We start from the raw sequence: 27,244 nt of genomic DNA, 5'->3' as shown, positions 1-27,244 counted from the left end.
TTTCAGAGAAGAGTACAGAGATTAGTTATGTGTCACCAGATGGACTGGCATATCAACCAAGAACCGAGAGCAAAACTTGCTGTGATTTTTTTGTTTTTTAAAAGAAGTTATGTGGACATAATATATCTATGAAAATCTCTAGGGTCACAAAGTGATAGTTGGAGCTATTGGGCACAGCGAAGGACTTGCTCCATATCTATCAACAAAATACGTGGAAAAGAGGGTACTGCTTTGCAATATATCCTTCTCTGTTAAAATTATAGTTTCTCATAGAAACTATAGAAAAGACAAATGTAGTTTAATATCGTTCAAATGCATTGATAAATCTATTTATGTCATATATTTTAGAAATGTTTGTACATATTATGTAAATATTTAATTAGTTTTATAAATATGTATCAATACTTACTAATTTCTAAAATGTCTTTGAGACTTACTCTTGCATTTAATACTTTAACTCTTAATTTAATACTTAAAATCACATTAGGGTTCTTTTACTTTCCCCGTTTTAAAGACAGAAACATGAGCATGAAGAGGCTTTCTAAGTTGTTCAGTCACATATGTAACAAGTGGCAGAGTCAAGATTTGAACCTGAGCAGTGTGAACCCGTGCTCTTAACAATTATAATATGCACATCAAAATAATATCTTCTGCTGATTTAGCAGCATTGAGTTTACACTTTAAATTTTTGGTCCAATAGTCATGATATATTTTTGTTGACCTGTTCATAAAGTCTCTCCTCTTCTGCTTTGTCATAACCAGTGTGTATTAGCAAAATAACAAAAAACAACTTTTGTTGGAGTCCATGGAATACAGGTTTTCTATTTTTGAAGCCCAATGCCTGGCTCATGAAGAAATCAAAATCAGCATTCTGGTTTAAATACCACTTTGTTCTAAGAAGATGAATCACCCAACTCACTAAAGACACTTTGTTTTTCCAGTGTATCAGTAACATGGAAGATTTCTCCAGCAATATTTTATTGAATTATTTTCACTCAAAAAAGGTAATAGCTCACTTGGTCATGTTGGCTTATCTGGAAACCCATACTTTTGCTAAGCGACTTCATTTTGGTGTCAATAAACATAAGCCTATGTGACAAAGAAAACTAAATGTGACATTTTCCTTAACATGAAAATATTGGATTTTTTTTTTTTTTTTTTTTTTTTGTGCAGTACAAGTACACAACTTACTATAGCAAATGTTTACTTGGCATTTTCTGTTGGCTAACTCAAGGTAACATATTCAAAATATAAATCTGTGTCATTACTGGTATATCCATTCCTTCTCTGACTCAGAAAATAGGAATAGTATCCAATTGCTCAAAGAAGTTTGGATGTCTTGGATATCAGACATTTTTTCCCCCACTAGATCATCCACATTAATTTTTTTACAGCTTTATTGAGATATAATTGACAAATAAAAATTGTATATATTTAAGGTATACAACATGATCATTTGTCAAAGTGAAATGATCCCTACAATCATGTTGATTAATGCATCCATCACCTCACATATTTACCTTTTTTCTTAGATGTCATTCTTAATTCTTTCTTCCACCTCACTCTCTGTATCCATTCCATCTCCAAGACCTATCAATGTTATCTAGTAGTACATCTCAAAAAACACACTTCTTTCAATATCCATAATCATTTCTCTACCTTTGCCATGTTATCTCTAATTTGGATTATTTCAGTAGTCAACTATCAGTTCTATTCTTTACTCAGTTCAATGCATTTTCCCCACAGAAGCAAGAATGATCTCTTTGAAATGTTAACCTGATTATTGTGTACCTCATGCATGAAACCTTTCAATGACCTCGATAACACTTCATATATAAAAACAAGCCTTTAATGTAACCTTCAAGGCACTGCATGGCCTGATTGGTCTGCATGCCTCCTCAGACTAATTTCAAACTCCCATATCCTCACTGTTCCAGCTATATTCATTTTCTTTCACTTTCATAAACTCTCCAATTCTTTCCCGCCTTGAGGCTTTCACCCTGGAATGTTCTGACATTTTGCTTTTTCACATAACTCCTTCAGGGCTTGGTACATATCACAGAAAATGATAGGCCTCATTTTTAAGGTTAGACAGTATACATACCATAAATAATTGCTAATTAATTAATAATGAATTGCTAATTCACTTATTCCTTCTCTTTTCTAACCTGAAGATGTTCGTTTAGGATAAAACATTTATTTAGTAAACATAACTCATATTTCCTTTTATCCTGAGAATATTTGCTTTGACATAATTAAAGATTTTTTAAAAGAAATATTTAGAAGAAACTGGGGAGTCTCCTTTATTTCTAGCTTTAAAATATATATGACATTATTAATCATATATATTTTATATTATGTATATATTACATATATTGTATATTTCTGCATTTAGCACCTAATGGAAAACATAAATATCTTTAAAATTTGTCCATCTTCTTCCCATTTCCTCATTAATAAACTTTATAATCGATTCATAGCATGAAACTGATTCTTTAATTGGGTCAAGATGTCTATGTTTGATAGGACATGTAACTGGGCATAGGACATGTAGTAGGGCATTGTTATGGAGAGATGGAAGAGGCTTCCATTCTTCCTTCAAAATTTATTGGTTGCCACATTGTATATTGATAAAATAAAATTTAATTTAAAAAAATAAATAAAAATCAAAAAATCTAGCAAATAGAGTAATGTCATTTTTAACTCAAAAGAATGTCTTTACAAAGTTTCTTAATTTAATGTGGTAGCTTCTACTTATATGTTTAAGGTAATGTACCCAGATACCTCACTTTCAGAGAAGACTGTATATTTAGCGTGTAGTAATGTATTTATGTTTTAACACATACATTTTCAGCTTATGAATAAAATTTAATGTCTCTTCACTTCAGAAACATTATATTCAAGACACTTTTTTAGAATACACAGTATTCTGTCTTTTATTTCTACATATATGCCAAATGTCATCACTGCCATCACAATAAATTATTCATGATGTCCTATAATTCAAGTCTTTTTTATTGAACTTCTTTATTATTTTGGTAGTCAAACACTCTTTTAAGTACAATATACAGTATTTATTGTATGCATACAGCAGTTTTTTTTTCATGATTGAAAATGTTCTTTTTAAAGAACTGAATAAAGATTTTATGTGTAGATCTTAAAAAAAAAATTATTGGTTGCCTTTCACCTTTTTTCCCTCTTTATTTCTTGACACATTCTAGTATATTCTAGTAGATATCAAGAAATAAAAGGGGGAAAAAGTGCTCATGAAGTGCTCATTATCTTATCTATTATACTACAGTAATATTATAGGAGATGAGTTTTAAAGACTAGAATTTTTTATACATGTGTTTTATGAAAACATGATTATATCATCAATATTTAGCTTATATGTGAGTGAGTTGCCTTATGCGATACATCAGTTTTCAATTGAGTAGAGCACACTGGAATAAAAAAATTTCAGGTAGTTGAGATTTTATCTGGCCAGCAAGCACACAGGTGGTAAAACGTCAAGGCGGTCAGAAATGCGTGCTGGCCTATGAGTTTAGTTGATTTCAGATTTACTGGACATGAATTTACCTAGTCATAAAAAATAATAATTTTCCTTTCAGATATAGCTTCCTACTATGTATCATCAAATACATTGAAAGTACTGAGAAATCCTCAGAAAGAAAATGGTAGAGCTTTGAGCTATCATGTGTTATCTTGAAGGTGCCTTAGATACACTACTAGATTTACTATTCCAGTCTTAATTAACAAACATTTTATTGGTTTTAAGATCTGTTACTTAGCTGGGCCAAATGTACAATCAGAGGTGACAGATACAGATTGGGGGCAGTGCTGAAGGCTTTTGTAGGCATATTTTCTGAAGTGCATTAAATCTGCCCTGAAGTCCTTGGAAAGTTGCTATTTTGTTTTTCACTCTTGTTGGTATCCTTTACTCTTCAGTAGACATTTTGAAGATCTCTAAATACAATATTATATTGAGGTGAAAAATCACCTATCAATTATATAATAGAGAAAGTTGAATATTTCATTTTCCTAGGTTACTGGAGAGTGCTTAATGTCTAATAGACTAAAGGAATAAAGTGGGTTTGCATTAGTCCTTTTAGTTTTGGATTGGAAACTAGTTATGGTATTTTTCCCCCTACACAATAAAGTTTCTTGCTTCAGCTCATATCATAGAGAAAGTAGACAATTCAGTTTGTAATAAGCAAGCAGATTCCCCACAAGTAAATCTAGCCTTCAAATACCTTTCCTGCAGGTCTGTATCAGTTAAGCATTCCTGTTTCTAATAGCTAAAATTTCTTTCCATTCGCTTGGTTAGATGCATGAGCTATTATTGAAGAAAGCTGCTATGGAACTAACTGTTACCAGGATAAAATGAGATAAATGATTTCCTTGTGTGCAGAGTATCTGTCTATATCCTTATAGTCACACTGCACATAAATTTTTTGCATTATTTCTACAGTGCTGGATTGCTTGTTAATGCTATGTTACTTATCACTTTTAAATTTTACATGGATAACGTATTGAATACAAAAACACAAATATCTATCAGACATGTTTAATTTCTGGTTACAACACTTAATAGTGGGATAAACAACTAATGCACTTACTATCTTTAAGCCTCAATCATCTATTCAGGAAAAGTATATGACAGGGGTCTCACATGAGTTTTGAAAATATGGAAGTAAAACATAAACACAATGCTAGGCATGGAGTAGGATTTTAGTAAATGGTATTTATTACATTACATGGAAGTGATAATTATTCTTTCTAGGTAGATGAATCTGGAGAAGGTGATACAAACAGCTAAACACAACCGGCCTGGGTTTTCAAAGGCAACATGTATGCTGCTAGGATAAGATGTGACAAAGTAAGGGAGCCCTTTTTTCCATTCTCTTCTCAATTGCTTGCCTTTCTTGGCTCCATCTATGAAATCTAAATCCTGAAATTTTCCTAATATAAAAAGAAGACAATTATCCTGAATGAATTTCTCAAGTCAATCAACCAAATTCTAAAAAGTAACTTCAAAGGATTGATGGAATATAAAATTATCTGTGCCCTGAAGAAACAGTTGCAAAATGTACCCAGTGGTTTCAATTTAAAGAAATGCACACACACGCTTATACAGACAAACACACACCACATGTGGCTATTTTAACACATACAGAGACACACCCATTCTGTCTCCTCTCTCTCTCGCTCTCTCTCTCTCCAGTCCCTTGTAGGATCACAACACTGAATACAGATTACCAAATCTGAGGTTATGTGAAATGACCAGATAGATACATCCTCCTACTGTTCTTTTTCCTTATGTTGCCAACTCCTAACGTGTCCCAGTTATTCGTACTATAAGAGTGCTCGTATGTGCTGACTGTAAGCAATGAATTCTAGTATTTCCTTCTACAATATTCTCATCTTTCTCCCATTCTTTCTGCCCTTTAATCCTCTCCTCCTCATAGATGAATTTAATCTTCTTATCCCTTTTGATGCAACGCATCTCCCAAGTTGAAGGTGAAGTTCTAGAATAATGCAGTTATAACTGTGAAGAAAATTGTTCATCCCTATATTTAGAAATTAACCACTTTAAGGAATGCAAGCCTGTTCAGAGTGCATCTTAGTCTTGGGATATTTTATTTTCATAACACCATCAAATATTACCATATATTGCTGTGGCACCAGCCCACGAGATTCTTCTATATATTTGAAAAGTTTCTTTCCACCTTAATTAGAGAAAGGGCATTATTTTATATTTTTGACATACAAATTAGAATATAAACATAAATTTGAAACTTTATGGAGACCATATGCAAACAGAAAAATGATTTTTTTTCTGGAATAAGATGAAAATCGTTTTATGCGAAATTCAAATATATAAACATGCTATTCTATACAATTCCGAACATTTATGTTTTCCTTAATAGATTTTTAAAAGATGATTGGTTTAAGGTTTTTGAAACTCATTCAGCTAACAGTTTTGCTGATCCCCTGAACACTTAGTTATGATGGTTTTTATGTTTTTCTTGTGAATTCCATTCTTATCTATTTAGGGAGTGAATTTTAGAATAGCTGAACTAGAAATCCCCTTTGTATTTTGGAGCAAATACTTACCATAAATATAAAAATAAACAAACAAAAAGAACAGATCTAAGAATTACACTAACTCAATTTGCTTTATTTTTCTGTTACCTTAGAAATGGCTGTTAGCCAGGAAGTTACTCAAGGCACATATTGAATACTTTTAAATGGTAAACCTCTCCTACTTGGCACTATTATGTGATAATAAAGTAAATACTCAATGTATAAATGACACACCATAGGTTTATTTTAAATTCATTGGCTTTTTAACCATAATATTATCTCAGGAGTCATTTCAATGAATTAAAAAAAAATAAAAGTGGAATGGAAAGCTGATAGGATTATATGAAGTGTTAAAGTGTAAATTTGACAAATTATTTCCTCAGAATAGAAACTGACATTATTTTTAAATAAACATCTAAAAAGTAAAGCCAACTTAAAGGGCTTGTGATAGAATACAATGATGTCACCATTCCATTCCTCAAAGCTCTAGGTGGTCATCTTCTCTTTTGGAGAATGTATAAAAAACAATATAACTAAGAGAGCAAATATTTTTTGCATTGTGTCTTGCAGCATTCACAGAATTTTTGTCTTTTTTTGTTTCTGACTTTACCACTTTTTAAATCCTGGATTTTAAAAATTGTGCTAACTTTTGTATAAATTTTCCCAAGTGGGGATATAATTACTTGAGATCAAAAGTGTGAAATTCACATTAGTGGGCTATCAAAGTTTGCAGTCAACCATAATTACCCCCCACGTTGTATTTTCTAAAGAAAAAAAGGGGAAGAAGAAGAAAAAGAAATCTCCTAGACCAGTATATTAGAAGCAAAAGCTAACAAAAACTGTGGCATATGTTTTCGCATCTGAGTGTGTGCATGTGTGTAGACAAAGTAAGAGATATGGCTGTGTGTAGATAAGGTGAGAGATGTGTAGTGAGTGGATGTGTAGATTGTTGCACCACATGTAGCACATATATTTATGTACTTGACATGCACCCAAAGCTTAAATTAAATCACACACACACACAAATGTTCATTGACTGAAATGTTTTGATTTTTATTGTGTATGTGCAATTATTTTGCTTATAAGACCTGTTTAATTTTTAAGTTTTTAATTAGATAACTGATAATGTTCATGTTTAATGAATAAGAAAATACAGATAAATAATAAAAAAAGGGTTAATATGTGGATTATTTTATCTTGCTTTTTTCCTACAAAAATACTATGAACATCTTTCCATGTGAGACATTAACTCCACCATACAAATGTAGGGGAATAGCATAATTTACTTATGAAAATGTATTAACATAGCATAATTTATTCAACAGCTTTTTAAACTAAGGGCATTTTTTTGTTATTTGTTAATATTGTAAATATCATTGCTCATCTCTTTGTGTAGATAAACATACACAGGACCTAGTTTTTCTTTGTGCATTCATATGTAATAGGTCCTTTGGAAATTTCAACATCTAAAGTTTTCATCACTTGTATCTCAGTCTCCTAATAAGAATGACAATTTATATAACAACTTATGACGGTAATTCTATTCATCTAAAATTATGTTACAAAGCAGAGTTTTGAATTGGTGACCAATCTTCATGCTCTAGTTATGATTCCAGTGCAGATTGAGAAATGTTAATTCATTGTAGAGAGTATTTAGATGTAGAAGTGATTTAGCTCCTCCAAATTCCTTCCTAGGAATAGAGTTCCTGGGCATTCTAATGCTATTCTGTTCTCAGGAAAACTTCTAGGACTATTCTGAAAAGCTTCTCCAGGCTGTCTCAAATATAGACTTGAGTCCTGAGTATAGATTTGGATCCTATGCATTGTGAAATGCACCATAACAGCATCCCATAAAAATGATTTTATCTTCTATTCACTCTCTCTCTCTCTTCCTTTCTCTCTCTATTTACCTGATTATTATGTACATATTCACATTAATGAATCTCATTCTCTGAACATTGAGAGTGAAGAATAGGAAAACTCAACTAGTACTACTCTTAGGACATATGAGTACAGTTCTTCCTTGAAAGTGGAAGACAACTGAAAATTTGGCAACACACAACATCCTTAGGACCAGGGGCTGTTTTAGCATTCTCTGTGGTAAATGTACACTAGAAATATTTCAGTGTTACTGGCACCTGTCTTGCCAAATCTGATGAAACAACAGCAAACACAATAAAGTCTTGTTACTAAGCGATCTTTGAGCCATACTAGATTGTGATTGATTCCGTTGTGTTTAATGGTGTAGTGGCATTTTGCCTTAGGCCTTTTTTATTGAAGAGTGGAAGGAACAGAAGAAGCAAACGCTTGATCACTCTGTCAATGCTGCACATTGCAGGCAGGGTTTAATGACTGAACATAGCCACTTCCAGTGTATTGAAATGCCTCAGCCTTGCCTCAAAGCATTGTACCTCTATTCAAATGGCAAAGAATGGAGTTCCTGTAAGATTGTGGAGTGCAGCTCATTTTGGGAATAAACAGTTGCTTTGACCTTGTACCAGCAAATAGACCCTGTCAGGCCTGGAATTGCAAGGCCAGGAAATCATCTGTTTAGTCAGTGCTGGTTCTGGTCATTAGTTTGTATTTATGGCTGGGAATTGGTAATATAGGCCTGTGTATACAGAGCTAAAGTCTGAATACTAAAAGGGCCCTATTTACCAACAGCTTTATTTTTTAATTTAAAGTTAATTCAAATTGAAATGAGCCTTTTAACCCGTAATTAGGACCATGTTTCTTCTAAAAGTCAACCACATTAGTCAACTGGAGACAAAATTCACTTTGCAATTGAAAGGCTGTCTACTTTCTTTCAACAGTAGCCACTATGGTTTACTAAGTGCATTTGTTTTCCTTTCACTATGGTAACTTTACCCATTCTTTGTATCAGCATAACTCAAACCATCAATTATAACTTGCAGGAAAAGTGTGCTACGTGCTTTGGGAATGAGGCCGAGATTCTATCTTGAAGCTCTTCTGTAATTATTATTCATTGTATAGGTAGTACTCATAATACTCCCTATGTCATACTTTTTTCTTTATTATTTTACAGAGCTGGCAGTTTGCTATTTTATTCCCCCTATGGGCCACAGTGCTTAGTTCCTGTTTTATTGTTTCCCCTTCATAAATATGGAATCAGCAGGTTCCCAAAATATTTCTAATTCATTCACTACAAATTGGTATTATTATGGCTTCCTTCTATTATCTTATTCATATTTTTATTGTTTCTCAATGGAAAATTAGCATTTGGCAAAGGCCTCATCCTATTTGTGAGCCCATTTGAGTTTTTTCAATAAGTTTTGGGGTTTACTCAATAATTGAGCAAGCATACCCTAAGTAACTCAGCATTTAAAATAGAAAAACTGAAAGCTGGATTAGCAAGTAAAAGGCAAATAAAACCTCACTGCAGAGTAACAGAAGGGACATGAATGAACTCTTTTAAATTGTATTTTCAATACTGTGCTCAGTTTTCTTGTCATTAGAAGAGAAAAAAAATTTATCATCTTATATTTTAAAAATTAAAACTGATATCAACATTTTGATTGATTTGCATCAAATTTGATTTTTTTTTTATTTCTGGTTATCCACATAAAACCCCAAACTTCTAAACATTTTGCTCTATCTAAAATGCACAAAAAAGGAAGAGTACTATCAAATACAGTTTTACTATGTTATTGGTTAAGATAAGAGCACAGTAATAGGAAATCATTTGTTTGGCAGTTAGTTTATCTTTCAATCCGTCTAACCATAGAATCAATGTGCCTTTTGAAGATTTATTGCTCTGATACAGGAAAGCACTGCAAAATCTGTCATTTCTTTTTTGAGTATACTTGTATTTCTCTTAGGTCAGGAAAGAATTTTATTTCCTTTTTTTATTGCCACATGTGGTATATAATTTCAATGGCTAATTTCAATCCTGAAAACACTGATGAAGGTGAAGGTAATTAGTTTCCTTCTTTCTTTCTCTTTTTTCCTGTTTAGAAAGTGTTAGATATCCCACAAATGTGGGAACACAAAGAATTAACCTTTTGAAATGTCTAGCTTTAAGAGTCTTTAAAGACAACTTGGCCAACACCCATCGTTATATAAATGAGAATATTGAAGTCCTGAGAGGACAATTGGTTGCACGTTAATCACTGACTTGAAAAAGGCATCTCATCAACTGCTAGGTGCTGAACAGTATTCTAGATACAGGGCATAAAAAATGAATAGGAAATAACTCCAGTCTCTGTACTTAGTGTCTAACCTGGGAATTACTAAAAGTGAAACCTTAGAGTTATTTATAGAAAAGAAAGTCACTATCCCCACCACCTCATTAAAATCTGTATACACATGATCTGTGAATTTAAGAGAACACCTATTTAGTAGAAAAGACTAGATTAAAATCCACATTTCCTCCTTAGTCCAGTGCTTTTCATCTAACAAGCTGAAAACCTTGAAGTATAGGGATAAAAAGAAGAGAAATCAGAGAACTTCTTGATGATGATAATATATAAATTCTATACAGAAAAGTTTCTTGCAGCTCAGTGAGGGGATCCATTTCTAAAATAACCATGCCATATGAAACTGGTCTCCTCTTTAAAAGCTAAGATTGTGACTATAAGATTGGATGCAATAAAGCATCATCTTAGTCCATTCAGGCTATTATAACAAAATAACATAAACTGGATAGTTTATAAACAACAGAAATTTATTTCTCACAGTTCTGGAGTCTGGGAAATCTAAGATCAGGTTGCAGCAGAGTCACGTGGTAGAAGGGGCAAGATAGCGCCCTGGGGCCTCTTTTGTAAAGACATTAACCCGTTCATGAGGTCTCTGCCCTCGTGGCCTAATCACCTCCCAAAGGCTCCACCTCCTAACACTATCACATTGGTGATTAGGTTTCAACATATGAATTTTGAGGGGACACAAGCATTCAGAATATAGCAAATGTCTAGGTCATTTTAGGAGACAAAAAAATGTATGTTTAATAAAATTGAATAAATGAATTCAAACATTATGTGAACAGGACGATTTCCTAGTAAATGCATGACAATGTCGAGTAGGGCTAGGGAAGGTGCTACCTCCCATTTCTAATCATTATTAATTTAGACTTGTGGATCATTCTACTTTGATTTATTAATATAACACCAAGGCTGAGAGTTACTGTCACGCTTAACTAGTTTAAAAATCTCCTTTACAGCAAGGGAGAAAACATCTCTGGGACCACAAATAAAGGTGGCAATTTGCCTCCATCTAAAAGATTTTAAACTGTTTAATCACACTTTAATTTTACTATCCTGGGGTTAAATCTATGAATAACTTTTATCAGCATTTGACTGACAAGAACATTTACTGCTGGATTACCTGAGAGAAGATGTAAATCAGAACTCTGTCATTTTAGAAGCACGTTTTAAACATGTGTGTGTCCACCTTATTTAAGTATTGCTTTAGTAGCTATACTAGGAAAGACCATTCAGAAAGGGACCACTGACTATGTAGCTAGAGCTTTTTGTATTAACAGTTGTCACTGGATAAATCTGAATTAGTATTCATTTATCTACCTTTCTTGTCTATTTCTATATTTTCTTTGGTATTGTCTAATAAGTTTGTCAGGACTCTCTTGAATGATGAAAGGAAACACATTAACATATCTACTTTCTCCTTCTTGCCTGTATTTATGTTTTCTTTTATATGTGGAACTTTCTTCAGCTTACAAAATAATACTTAAATGAGAGAAATGTGCAGATTGTTATATTGCTAGTTTTACATTCAAGTAAGGAAAGTTGCTCCTTTCAAAATGCAGTCATTGCTTTTGCTACTATGAGCAAAAACAGTGAAACACAAGTATGTATGCCCCTTAGAGATAAAGTCTCAAATACTTCATGAAAATGTTTTGAAGGATGAAGAAGGCATAATAGATAGACAGGTATCTAAGCACAAGTTGATTTATTGAAAGGGAGGGAGATTATTTATTGGTGAAATAAATTTAAAAGTGAGCTTGTTATATAAAAAAAAATTTCCTCCTATACATTTATAGAGCTTGCTCCCCACCCCCAGACTAATAATTTTATTAGTGAATATGCTTGAACCTGCCGGAGACCAGGCTGCAGGTGGGCGCTAGACTCGGATTATACTGGGGGGATACAAAGGTGAACAAGACCCGAGAAAGATCTACATAGTGCTACAAAGGCACCCAGAGGGACCGGTCGTCTGTGCCTAGTAGAAACCTGGTAGACTTCCTGGGCGAGGCGGTGCCGAGCAGGGTCTTGAAGGCCCAGCTGATAGACGAGAGGTGCAGAAGTCACGCCCCAGCCCAGCACAGTGCGCACAGAGTGGGGAGACGTGCGGCCAGGGAGGCGGAGACTCGACAGAAACCACACACCCGGTGGGGTCGCCACTGCACGATCTAACAGCCTGGGCCAGAGCACACAGAACAGGGAGAAGTCCTGCACAGGAAGTGAAAGCTCAACAGCGATCACACATCCTGTGGTACGTGATCCACCAGCCCAGCAGAGTCCAAGCTGACCAGAAAGGTGGCTCCCCGGAGAAGCCCAAGACCCGAGGCAACCACACACACAAGGCACTAGAGGCCAACTGAGCAGCCACGGAGGTAGCCATACGAAACTGGCAACCACAGCAATATCCTAGTTATTCATTAGTCTCAAACCGGTGGACTGTGAAACCCCCTGCCAGAATGAATAAACACCAAAAAAAAGATACCAGAAATACAAAAAATCAAGAAAGTACACCACCAAAAGTTAATAAATCTCAAACTCTAGATCCTATAGAACAAGAAGCCCTTGAAATGACTGACAAGGAATTTCGAGTGATAATTCTAAGGAAACTGAATGAGATACAAGAAAACACAGCTAGACATCATGATGAAATGAGGAAAAGTATACAGGATCTGAAAGAGGAAATGTACAAAGAAATCAATGTCCTGAAAAAAAATGTAGCAGAACTTGCTGAACTGAAGAAGTTATTCAGCGAAATAAAAAACACAACGGAGAGTTTAACGAGCAGGCTTGTCGAAGTTGAAGAGAGAACCTCTGAACTTGAAGATGGGCTGTTTGAAATAACACAAGCAGACAAAAAGAAAGAAAAAAGAATCAAGGACATGGAAGAAAATCTGAGAGAGATATCAGACAACCTTAAGCGCTCAAATATCCGAGTCATGGGTATTCCAGAAGGGGAGGAAAATGGAGATTCCATTGAAAACATATTCAACAAAATAGTGGCAGAAAACTTCCCAGGTATAGGAAAAATCACAGATCTTCAGATCCAGGAAGCTCAACGATCTCCAAATGTATTCAGCCAAAAAGACCTTCTCCAAGACATGTCATAGTCAAATTGGCAAAACTCAGAGACAAAGAGAGAATCTTAAAAGCTGCAAGAGAGAAGCGTCAAATCACCTATAAGGGAGCCCCAATCAGATTAACATCAGACTTTTCATCACAAACCCTAAAAGCTAGAAAGGAATGGGATGATATTTTCAAAATACTAAAAGACAAAGATTGCCAGCCAAGAATACTCTACCCTGCAAGGCTATCCTTACGAAATGAAGGGCAAATAGTATATTTCTCAGACAAACAAAACCTGTGAATATGCATTTTTCAATCATATTCTAAAGTTTGTTGAACAGTTTTGATGGAGAAATGAGAGATCCTACTTGCAACAAGAAAGGAGAAATTCATTTGCATGCCTCCCAAATACAGTGTGCCATCCTATTCTAGAAGTTAATGAACTCCCTCTTCCCTTCCAACAAAAAACATACCTGCCCACCTGCCCATACTGATGTTAGACATCAGATAGAAAATCCTAGAGAAACACATGTACAAGACAGCATTAGCCTTTCTGAAATGGTTTCTTACTAGGAATAGATGACTTGCATTTTTTAAAAATACTTTTAGGTGTAGAGGTTTTAGGCTGTTGGATATATAGGATCATGTCATCTGCAAACAGGGACAGTTTGACTTCATCTTTTCCAATCTGGATGCCCTTTATTTCCTTCTCTTCTCTGATTGCTCGGGCTAGTACTTCCAACACTATGTTGAATAGGAGTGGTGAGAGTGGGCATCCTTGTCTAGTTCCTGTTCTTAAAGGAAAAGCTTTCAGCTTTTCCCCATTCAGGATGATATTGGCAGTGGGTTTGGCATATATGGCTTTAATTATGTTGAGATACTTTCCCTCTATACCTAACTTATAGAGGGTCTTTGTCATGAATTGATAAATGATTTCAGCACAGTAGCAGGATACAAAATCAACACACAAAAATCAGTAGCATTTCTTTTCTCCAATAGTGAACATGCAGAACGAGAAATCAAGAAAGCCTGCCCATTTACAATAGCCACCCAAAAAATAAAATACTTAGGAATTGAGTTAACCAAGGAGGTGAAAAATCTCTATAATGAGAACTACAAACCACTGCTGAGAGAAATTAGAGAGGATACAAGAAGATGGAAAGATATCCCATGCTCTTGGATTGGAAGAATCAACATAGTGAAAATGTCCATACTACCCAAAGTGATATACAAATTCAATGCAATCCCCATCAAAATTCCAAAGACATTTTTCTCAGAAATGGAAAAAACTATTCAGACATTTATATGGAACAATAAAAGACCATGCATAGCCAAAGCAATGCTGAGCAAAAAAAATAAAGCTGGAGGCATAACACTACCTGACTTTAAGCTATACTACAAAGCTATAATAACCAAAACAGTATGGTACTGGCATAAAAACAGACACACTGACCAATGGAATAGAATAGAGAATCCAGAAATCAACCCACACACTTACTGCCATCTGATCTTTGACAAAGGCACCAAGCCTATTCACTGGGGAAGGGACTGCCTCTTCAGCAAATGGTGCTGGGATAACTGGATATCCATATGCAGGAGAATGAAACTAGATCCATACCTCTCACCGTATACTAAAATCAACTCAAAATGGATTAAGGATTTAAATATACACCCTGAAACAATAAAACTTCTTAAAGAAAACATAGGAGAAAAACTTCGGGAAATAGGGCTGGACACAGACTTCATGAATACGACCCCAAAGCACGGGCAACCAAAGGAAAAATAAACAAATGGGATTATATCAAACTAAAAAGCTTCTGCACAGCAAAAGAAACAATTAAAAGAGTTAAAAGACAACCAACAGAGTGGGAGAAAATATTTGCAAAATATACATCTGACAAAGGATTAATATCCAGAATATATAAGGAACTCAAACAACTTTACAAGAAGAAAACAAGCAACCCAATTAAAAAATGGGCAAAGAGCTAAGTAGGCATTTCTCTAAGGAAGATATACAAATGGCCAACAGACATATGAAAAAATGCTCAACATCACTCAGCATCCGGGAAATGCAAATCAAAACCACACTGAGATACCATCTAACCCCAGTTAGGATGGCTAAAATCCAAAAGACCCTGAACGATAAATGCTGGTGAGGTTGCGGAGAAAAAGGAACTCTCATACATTGTTGGTGGGACTGCAAAATGGTGCAGCCTCTATGGAAAATGGTATGGAGGTTCCTCAAACAATTGCAGATAGATCTACCATACGACCCAGCTATCCCACTGTTGGGAATATACCCAGAGGAGTGGAAATCATCAAGTTGAAGGTTTACCTGTTCCCCGTTGTTCATCGCAGCACTCTTTACAATAGCCAAGAGTTGGAATCAGCCCAAATGTCCATCATCAGATGAGTGGATACGGAAAATGTGGTACATCTACACAATGGAATACTACTCAGCTATAAAAACGAATGAAATACTGCCATTTGCAACAACATGGATGGACCTTGAGAGAATTATATTAAGTGAAACAAGTCAGGCACAGAAAGAGAAATACCACATGTTCTCACTTATTGGTGGGAGCTAAAAATTAATATATAAATTCACACACACACACACACACACACACACACACACAAAACCGGGGAGGGGGGGAAGAAGATATAACAACCACAATTACTTGAAGTTGATAGGACAAGCAAACAGAAAGGACATTGTTGGGGGGGGGAGGGAGGAGGGAGGGAAGTTTTGGTGATGGGGAGCAATAATCAGCCACAATGTATATCGACAAAATAAAATTAAAAATAAATAAATAAATAAATAAATAAATGAATAATACTTTTAGGTAACTGTTTTTCAATGCTATATCAACAATTTAAAATTGGTAGAAAAATAATTTATGCTGTTAGAGAGTAATTTGCTTTTAATGATTGATTTACATAAAATTAAAAGCAGTAAAATCTCTTCCTTGTTTAAAGTATACCATTGAATTTCTTTGTTATCTTAGGCATGCTACTGTTTGTTAATGCTTAAATTGTCCAGTCTCTAAAATAAGCAGACTAATGCCTACCCTGATAGTTTCAATAGAACTGTTGTAAGAGTCAACTGAGATGATACATATGAAAATCCTTCAGAAAAAGTAAAGGGACCTACAAAAATTAGAATGTTATTATAGAATCTAGCGTAATACTCTTGCATATAGTTGGCATTCAATGAGTATCTATAAATTGGTGGTTAAAGCCGATCAGCTGGCTACTGGGTATTAGAAGATGCAGAGTCTGTCCCTAACTGTAGGTCACTTAACATTCTAGACTTCAGTGTCCTCAGATGTAAAACATACATGCTGTTCAATGTGATTTCTTAGGATCTTTTAAGTGCCATTAGGCTATGATTCTATTTAATTAATATATCTCAAGTGAATCCTCTGTCTTTTCATGTCACTTAGAAATACTTCCTGCTGCAAGTTTAAAAAAAAAGAATGAATGAAAGAAAGAAAACTTGGCCACCGTGATTTAAATAAACAAAGAAGGTGTTATCTTTCTGATATTATAAAAAAATCTAAAGATAGGTGCTTGCTGAGTCATCAGGTACGGGTGCAGGGCACACACCTCTCTGGTTTTCTTGGCCTTTAACTCATTGTCATATGTAAGCTGCTGCAATTTTAGCCATAATGTTCATAATCAAGGCTTGAATAATGTAGAAATGGTTTCAGTTGCATTGGACCATCTTGTAAGAAAAGAAGGCATCTCAAAGACTTTCATCAGATTTTTGTTTACATTTCTTTGGCCATCATTGTGGCCATAACTTTGGCCATTCATCCCTAGCTACTCTAAAGTCTGAATAAGGGAGTACTTGGCTGGGTGCCACTCTGAACAAAATCAGGATTCTATTAGCAAGCAGGAAGCAGAGTTCTATATTAGGTACATAATCAGCAGTACTAGCTATATTCCTCTACATAACAGTTTGTCTTTTCATGTTGATCTATTTGTGTATTGAATTATGTTTCTTATTGGCCACCTCCTACTATCTTTTTACATTCTTTCTCAAATGGCACTCCTTCTGTGGAGTCTTTTCCACCCACGCACAAAGAATGGAGTTCTCGCTCAGAGGGATCTGTGTTAAATGCCTGCTGCCCACTTTCAATTGCAAGGGCCCTTTTGGTGTGAACAAAATTAGAGACAGTTTTACTTGCATGGCTATCAAAGAGCCTGACCAAGAGTAGGTGCCTGAAAAACACTTATTAAACAGTTTATATACATACCTACCTATCTTTTACTCTTGCCATCTCTAAGGTTAAAATGTAGTCATAACTGGATAAACTCTAGTTAGTAGTTTGAGTCACATTCTTAATTTATAGGTTTATTAACTTAGCTACCTTCAAGTTATCAGTAATGTGATAAATTGTGCTGTAGCTAAAACGTGATTATGTGCTATCTTGTCTTTTCTTTAAGTATTACCCAGCATAATCATTTATAATATTAACATAAAGTGATTCAGTGTTCAGTAAATACCTTTATGCCAAATGCTGTAAAAACCGTAAAAGCCTCAAACAAAAACACACAGATAAACTTACAAGCAAACAAAGTACATCGAAGCACAGCAACTTAATCTTTATAAAGACTCAGCAATGCCCTTTTGAAAATTCAATGTCACTCGAATGAGCTAAATTGAAACCAGAAGTTAAGTGCATAGTTTGTTTATATAATTTATATCATTTTATCCAGAGGCAATATGACATGAGATATGAGTAGAAGTTTCTAACTGGTGCTTAAAGACAATGCTGAAAAATTTATAATCCAAATCCATGTTTGGTTAGGGCAATAGAATTTATTTGAGAGGATCTCGGTGTAACACCAAAAGTTGTTCAATATATTTGTATTGTGAGATGGCCCTAGAGCAGCTGTTCTTAGTAGGAACTAGGAAACAGGAAGACTAGATTAATGACTGCTATCATTTTCAATTATTCTCAAAGATTCTTTTGGCAGTATATTTCCTTTGTTTTAGTTTAAGAAACTTTCAGTGAAGGTATTCCACTATAAATATGTTACCTTTCAAAAGTACAGTTAATAATTATAAAGTTAGGGTTTGTCCACATAGGTTTTATGTGAATGCAAATAACCCTTTATTCATAATATGATGTTGATATAAGACAATTCTGGAATTCAGTGACAATTTATAGGGCCTATTCTCTATACATAAGTGCTTTAAGTCATCGAATCTCAATGTAGCATTGAAATTGAGTTTCAAAGATTTTAAAAATCATTGATTTCCAAAGACAATGTGGAGGAAACCTAAAATTTAGAACTTGAATTCCTTCTTCAAAGGAATAGCAAGAGATGTCTTGTTAGGATTTTCACTATGATTTCAGCTCTCAATGTAATTATTAAAATGAATCAAATGAAATAGTACAGCATTTTGAATTTCCTATCAGACTAAATGAAAATAAAACAGTGGAGGCATAGCTCTGTAAAAGCAGTAAATAGATGGTGAATACTAAATGGTAAGTTGAAATTGATGTTGGATAACCAGCTCATTGAGCTTACAAAAGCATGTCATGCAGAGAGAGATATGCCAGAAAGAAAGATGATAACATAAAGTTATTAAAAGAGCTTTCATCTAGTAACAATTCACAAGTACATAAGTTTAAATAAAACTGTACATCCCTATGCATTTCAGATATAAACAGGGGAATATATTCAAACCTAATTTTAGGCCATTGCCATAGAAGTTAAACAACAATACTGTCAAGCCAGAAAAAAAAAAAAATCATAGTTCATGAGAATCATGTATCAAGAATCTAAAAATATGCAGGAAACCATGGTTTTTTCCTTAAGTTTCTTACAATTTGTGGGACAACGTTGTACACACATAGAGCGATTAGAAAACAAGTCAGTGTGTAATATACTGCTAACTGCAGTGCAGATAGTCTGTACATTGCATCATGTTTATAAAAGGGAATGACTACATGGTGACATGGTTTTGCTTTATTTTCTCCACAAATAGTCCAATGCCAAGTAAAGCTGTGAAAACATAAGCTGGAAATTTCATCATACTCTAGTGCCAAAATAATCTAAATCTTGTGGGGTTTTTTTCTTCCTTAACATTTGGTGTAGATTCAAATGTACACATGCAAAAACTACAATGCACTATATTATTTGCTTCTGTAAATTCTGGGAGAAAAAAGTTGATTTTTATTTGTAATGAATTCATGCTCTAACATACTGAGATCTGTTTTATGTAGTTTCAGAATACATTTTCAAAATTATCACAGAACTTTAAAAGAGTCCTTTTGTTTGTAGCTTGTCGACCAGGTTTCTACAAGGCTTTGGACGGTAACATGAAGTGCGCCAAGTGCCCCCCTCACAGTTCTACTCAGGAAGATGGTTCAATGAACTGCAGGTGTGAGAATAGTTACTTCCGAGCAGACAAAGATCCTCCATCCATGGCTTGTACCCGTGAGTAGTTTTGCTGCAACCCATGCCTCCATGTTTGGTTTGGTTTGGTTTGGTTTCTGTTCTTGTTACTGTGCTGTTTGTGTCTTTGCTTTTTGTCTTTTTGTTTTTCTCAAAGCACTTGACCCATTTCCTTCGTTATCCATGTGCAAATTGAAAGCTTTCTCTGCTTCCATCTCCATGCTTGGCTCACCACAAACGCAACATTTATCATAAAAAATAAATTTGTTTTTTCAGCACTTCCTGCACTGCGACCCCTAGAAAGAAAGAAAATTGTGTGTATCTTGTTTTAGATCTTGCATTACATTTGACAGGATGGGGGGGGGTATAGACAGAGGATTTATGTTTTTACATGTGTATGTTGGTCATAGGTCACAGGGAAAAAGAACTAAGATTTATAAAACTAATTCTAAAGTTTTCACAACTATTCACAAGGGTATTGAACTTAGTGGTAAATTCCTTTGTTGGACTTTGCGATGCATCCTCAACCTTGAGTCAAAACTCCCCCATTCATAGCATGGGGGAGACAGTGCTCTTGAATCCATGTTTCTATAATCTCATGGATCCTCTGAGGATGAATAAAAAGCAGATAATAAAGACAGGATGGTTATTTACCTCTTTCAGTTCCATTGTAAATTACCTATTTCCCTTGTAGTAGAAAACAGAAGTGAGGCTCATTAATCTTTGTTGAACTACTTTGCAGGACCTCCATCTGCACCAAGAAATGTTATCTCTAATATAAACGAGACCTCGGTTATCCTGGACTGGAGTTGGCCCCTGGACACAGGAGGCCGGAAAGATGTTACCTTCAACATCATATGTAAAAAATGTGGGTGGAACGTAAAACAGTGTGAGCCATGCAGCCCAAATGTCCGCTTCCTCCCTCGACAGTTTGGACTCACCAACACCACGGTGACAGTGACAGACCTCCTGGCACACACTAACTACACCTTTGAGGTTGATGCCATTAACGGAGTGTCAGAGATGAGCTCCCCACCCAGACAGTTTGCTGCAGTGAGCATTACAACTAATCAGGCCGGTGAGTACACGCTGGGCTCTTCTTACTCTACAGTGTCAAATCCCAGTGATCGTTTTGACAGAGAGGATGGGAAAAGGGGAGGGGAAGATAAAAGATTTGAAAGCACCCCAGGATTTTCTTTCCTCTTACAGTATTAGACAGTCATGGTACATTCAATAATTCATGTTAATTCTTCAAGCAAGAATAAACCATATTTATTAGGTGATTTTTAAACTAGTTTATACTCTTGCTTTACAGTTTACAATCCTTAAATATTGCAGGCTCTGAAAACTCGTAGCTGTGGGTCTCCTTGGAACATTTTTCTATTTCATAGAACTTAACAGGCATTGAACCCTTGCTTTGAAAAGGATATGTAGGATATTTAAAGTGATAAATGTCTTTTCCTTAGTTACAATTTGTTTTTTTGATAGTTATTTACTTTATGCTCCTAAGAAACTCTGAATGTTGTAACTCTGATAGTTATAAATCTCTGCTTAGTTAAAAATAAGAATATAAATGGATTTTATTTATTAGATATAGCTTTGTGTTAAAAAAATCAAAATATGGAGAATCAAAATATGGAATTATGGAGAAGCATAGTGAAAAGAGGTCTTGGTGGAGAAAATTGGAATCATTGATCTAAACAATTTCCTGATACAAATTGTTAAGTGATGCTGACAACCATATTTTTCATTGTCAATCTTTTCCAAAATAAAAAAAAAAATCTATGTTAGGAGATTGTAAGCAAAGACCCTTTAATGTGGGATGAAAAAATTTTAAAAAGCATACAGACATCTCATCTTTATCTTACATTAACAACTTTTCTCTTTTCTCTACTGGTAGCAAATCACGTTCTTTCGATCATCCTTCCAATCTTCTATGTGGATTACTTTTGGGTTTTACATATGGAGTTTTAGTTGTGATTCTCTCAAACATAAGGATGGATTATACTTTTCATAAAAACCATGCCCCTTTGGGATAGGACAATCATTTTTTAATATTGATAACTTTGATGAATGAGTAATAAACAGGGCTTTTTTGTATCAACATAGCTTGTGGAAAGTTAAGCTAATAAATATTTGTTGTGCATAATTGTTTCTGCAAGATGCCATAATTTGGGACACATTCCAAGTGGTTCAATTCAGAGATATTATAATGACTCTCCAAAAAGTTCATGGAAGTACTCGTAGTCTCTTTTAATTCCATTTTTCCACAAACTTCTTGATGTACTTTCATATTGTACTATTTATACACAAGCAAATAAACACTAGATCCAAAAACAGGGGAAAGAAAGAGATAGGGTGCACCCTGAGAATGCTTTAACTCGAGCTACAGATTCTCCAGTGTGATCCAGGTGGGCTCATCCCTGAACTGGAAGTCAGGATTGAGTGTAAACTCAGTTTCTGCTCTGCTTTTGGGTTAAATTATCAAAGTCCCTCTGATCTCTAGTAGGAATCACCCTTTGCTCTGAGGATATTGGAATGTTCACTAGATGCTGTAGACAAAGGGAAACTGAAAGGACTAAATTCTCACATTGTCTGGAGGAGGTCTTCTAGCAGCCAAATAACTAGACTTTTATTAACTCGCCACATTTTGTTTCTCTCACTTGGCTGACTCAGGAAGGTTATTAAAAGTATAAAGGACATACCATAAGTGTCACCCAGAGCAGCAAGTGTGCTTCAGTATGACTCTGCTGGTTGTTAATATTTTAAACAATTTCATGACTGGTTAAGAACAGTTCTATTTACTTTTTCAGGGTAGTATAGAAATACATCTACTTGTATACTGGTTAATTTCTCAAATTCACTGAGCAACCCCTACTCTCAGTATCACAGGTCCACCTCTGTCCTCCCTATAATCCAGCAAAGGGATAAATCCTGGCATACGAGGGTCCTCCAGAGTCCTGTGCTCAAACCCCTTCTTCTTGAGGAGTCCCTGTCCCCACCATTCCAGTTTATAGATATTTTAAATATAACCCCTGGCAGAGGCAATGTTTAAATATAGATCTTTCTGATTCTAAATCTCTCTTTTGAAATCACTCTGCTTCCGGCCTCATATATTGATGAAAATCTTATACTCCTACGTTGTCTCATGGTGGTAAATAAACTTTATTAGTGGAAAAGACATGACTTTTAAATGAAGTGTACTAAATCATTTTAATTTTGCTTACTGAATCTGTAATTTTTCCCACTTCAAGCTAGATCCCAGACCAACTAGCATATGCTTTTGCTTTGCTTCAGTTAATGATATTTAAACTTTGTAACTAGTGATATTTAAAAATTTGTAGCTTAGGTTTATTTAACTGTCTTCTATGAGAAAAAAAAATGAGCACCACTATTGCTATATATCAGATGATTATAGCTTCTCATAATACAGTGAACACAGGAATTTTGAGAAATTATAATGATGTGGCAAATGGCTTTCCGAAATTCTATATTTCAAGCTGATTTACTACCTTGTTTAAAATAGGTGCATCAATCTGTGTTATAATTATCTCTTAAGTCAAACAGAAACGTACAAAAACAAGCAAGAGCTTCTTATTTCCTATCTTATCATTCCCTTCTGGCTTTCTGACAATGCATTTATCAGGAAACTAATAGTTCCAAATATATACAGTGAATGAATCTAGGTAAAGTGGCAACCAAGAGCAGGCCAAGACATTAAAAAATAAATGGGGTTGATACTTTGGCCCCTCCAGTTACAAATCACAGTTTTAGACAGAGACTCAGCAGGCATGATATCAGTTACTCTCCCCAGCCCCACTACCATTAAAAAATAATAATAATAATCACACATTTGTCTACAACATGCACCACCTAACATTTTATATTTTTATTTCAGGGTGCCTGTATCATTTTTTTGTGCCTGGGGAAGTAGAGATCTTTGTTCCATCTCCAAATCCCCAGGGTAAAATATATAAACACGATTAGAAGCGATGCCATTTCTACGGAGAGTGTTTCTTTGTTTTCCTTTATTTTTGTTCCTGTGAAGGTTAATGGACTGGTAGCCTTGAAAAATGAGCTTCCTACCCCTGGAAGGATATGGCTGTGACAGATATGATGCCATGGTGTTTAAATTCCTCCTAGTCTTTCTATCTTTGACTTGGATATAAAGGGGAAATATGAATGGGTCACTTTTAATTTAGTTTGTGAGACTGAATTTGTTGATTCTTCACTTGATTACATTGTAAAAGGCTTGCAATGACCGCATGATAAGGCGCCTTCTAAATTGTGGAGGATTATGTTGTAAATTCAGATATTAGTTCTCAGCTCTCAATACTTGCACAAAGTATGTCAGTGAGATAAAAAGCATGGTTTCCATATAAAGGTTCTATCCGTGAATCCATCAGTCAGACATGTAGTGTAAAAACTGCAGATTGCAAAACAAAAATCTTGAAAGGTATAACTTGGTGTAAATTGCTACTTCTTGTTTTCTCCCTAAGAATGAGTATATTTATCTTTCAGTTCCGGAAACAATCATTCCACTGGTAGAATATCTGTCTCTGTTTATTCTCAACCTCCATTATTGGATCTGGCTTTTTTCACTATCCTATAGCATAAAATGATCTCAAACTAGAATAAGAAGCACTAACAGAGCATTTTGGGGTCTTGAACTTTCGAGGTCTACCTCTGCCTTCATTTTACTGCTGGAGAAACTGAGATCGAAGAAGCTTTCCCAACATTTCATCAAGAGATCAAACATCTTCTTATGTATTTCAACTCCAGTCTCAATTCCAACTCACTCTCCTACTCGTTCTGCATTCTGTGATTCATGCCATGAAGCTACAGAAAGTTATGTCACCTAGGAGACAAAGAGGGGCCCTCCTGGGAGAATCTGTTATAATCTATAACCATCCACAATACACTTGGTCCTTGCTCTTCAGTTCCTCATGACAAGGTTTCTTAGAGGTGCTCTGCAAGAGGTCTTATTTATCATCTTCACTCCTCCCAAGACCTAATCTCATCCTTTACTCCCTCATTTTTCACAGATGATTTTCTCTCTGAACTGATGAAGACCTTAAAGAAAAGGGGGAAAGAGAAAATCTTATCACCCCCTTCTCTAAATCTAATTTCCCCCACCTGTACTCACTAACTCCCATTGATTCCAGGATCCTTAAAGAAAGTGTTCTCAAGCTAATCTCTCCCCCTCTAGCATCTTTAACAAGCACTTTCCTGGCTCTTTCTTTTTTCCTTTTATGTTGCATAGGTTTTTCTTCCTCTTAGAGGAAGATACAAATAATTAAATAAATGACAGCAGCAGCAACAACTGTACACACACACACACACACACACACAAACACACACGTGCATGCATGCATTACAAATTGTTTAACTACTTCTTCATGATCCCATTCTATTTTTCTCCTAACTTTCAATATATGATTAGCTTTTTCATAGAGTAATTCTTACCTTCCCTTTGTTCTCTCATTCATACTCTGTTCTTTCCACTCCTGCAGTCTGATTTCTTCCCTCACTCTATATCAAGTCCCCTCCTGAGGACCAGCTGTAATTTTCTCTTTGTGTCTTTATGTTCAATTATATGCAATTGTTAGGAAGAATGTGAATCTCATGAGGGCATGGACCTTGTCTTCAGTGCTCACATTGTATTTGTAGGACTAAGATCAATGTTTTTTATCACTGATTAATCATAATTACTCAAATATTTATTGAATTAATGAATGATTAATAGAAATTTCTATCACCCAAAAGTTAAAACATGTTCTTCCTCAAACCACATTTTCTTCTGATTATTTTTCTCTCTACTAATGAGACTGCCATTTTTTTCCAAATTACCAGATTCTATTACTTGGAACTTTGGTTCATCTCCTACATTTAAGAAATTCTCAAATGCTACCTTTATTTTCTTTGAATTGTTGTGAATCCCCATATCTTTTTCTCCACCCTTAGTGTTAGATTTTTTAATTCCTTGTTATTATTTACAGATAAATAATTTCATGAGTTACAATAGGCTTCTTTTAAGTATGTTGAGATTCAAGATAAAAAAAACAATGAGAACTAAAATGTATTAATTTAAATCAAAATATTTTACTACCCAGCAACTTCTTTCCACTGACATATTTGTAAAAAAGGATACTAAATCAATAAATATATTTGAATGCTTTTTTATGTTGGTATAATATACTCTTCCAGCCATGCAGAAATTCACAATCTAAGCATAGATTTTTAAAAAATTATATGAGTCAAATAAACTTGCACAAAACACTGTGAGTTAAGAATTGGTGGTTTGAGGTTTTTAGGGAAATATTATAGAGGAAAGACTCTAATATACTTTGAATAACAGAAACAAATAAGATAGGTATAAAGAAAAGGAAGTATATATATTTAAATCTTAGAGGTGAGTTCCGTGAATAACAGGAATACTAGATTGGGAAAAGGGGATGGTTCTAGTTAAGGGGTAACAGAAAATCGGGTTGATTCGGCAAAGATCAAGTAACTTGAAAATTAGATGGTGGGATATTGGATAGAGATACACATTTTGAGTGGAAGAGTAACCTCATTCAATCTATGTGTTAAAAAGTTAATCTTGTAAAGAATAGGAAATAGACCAATAAGTAGAACCGTGAGCATTTGACTGCCTAAATTATAAAGAAATAATTAAATGAATAAATGGGCATCATTGGATTTAAATGAGTATTAGTCTTATCTGCAATTATTATTTTCAAGACTAAAATGGCATTCTAAAATTTTAAACCATAAATTCAACCCAAAAAATAAATATAAAGAATTTTTGGGTTTTTCTACTTGAATTCTTGATTTTCCAGATTGACATTGAAATGCCACCAGTCCTAAAACTGTTTTGCCTTGGAGTCCTACAGTTTAGTTAAACAAACAACTTTAGCTGGAGATTTAGTTAAAAGCCATCCTATTTTTCTCAATTTGCATTAGTTGGAAGAAATGTCCTCCCATTCTCTGGCATGTTTATTACTTCAGTATTTCCATCATCAGCATCTCTTCTCCCCCTTGAAGGTTTTGCTCCAAGCATGTACATTTTTAAATATTTATTTCTAATTCCATTTCAGTTTTTTTCCCTCTGTGAAGACTATCCTGATGCCAGTACTTCCCCAGAGATAATTGACTTTTCCCTCCTCTTTCAATTGACCCTATTGAAATTCTACATGTATGTGTACAATTTCTATCATAAAATTTGATTTGTTCACATGTGTAAAATTGTTACAAAATAGTACAAAATGGTACGGTAGTACACATTATGTGTATATACCTTCACCCAGATCTCTCCAAAGTTAACATTTTACATTTGCTTTACCATTCTTTCCCCATCTCTCTATATATAGATGTTATTTATTTCTGAACCACTCGAGAGTAGATTACAATTATTATGCTCCTTTACTCTTGAACACTTAAATGAGAGTTTTCTAAAAACAATGAAA

At 34.7% G+C, this 27,244-nt stretch overlaps 1 protein-coding gene across 1 annotated transcript in view; it reads left to right on the top strand.

The window, feature by feature from the left end:
- The window catches only part of EPHA3 (EPH receptor A3), a 264,085-nt gene that overhangs the window by 116,616 nt on the left and 120,225 nt on the right, over positions 1-27,244 (top strand). Inside the window, exons 2-3 of the mRNA XM_063079677.1 lie at positions 19,665-19,820; positions 20,521-20,856. Of these exons, the coding sequence (XP_062935747.1) occupies positions 19,665-19,820; positions 20,521-20,856 (492 nt within the window). The remainder of the gene's footprint in view (positions 1-19,664; positions 19,821-20,520; positions 20,857-27,244) is intronic.

Source organism: Cynocephalus volans, chromosome 1, assembly GCF_027409185.1.
Source record: "Cynocephalus volans isolate mCynVol1 chromosome 1, mCynVol1.pri, whole genome shotgun sequence".
Taxonomy (NCBI): domain Eukaryota; kingdom Metazoa; phylum Chordata; class Mammalia; order Dermoptera; family Cynocephalidae; genus Cynocephalus; species Cynocephalus volans.
The sequence above is the reverse complement of the archived record's forward strand: the minus strand, read 5'-3'. Positions and strand labels throughout refer to the sequence as shown.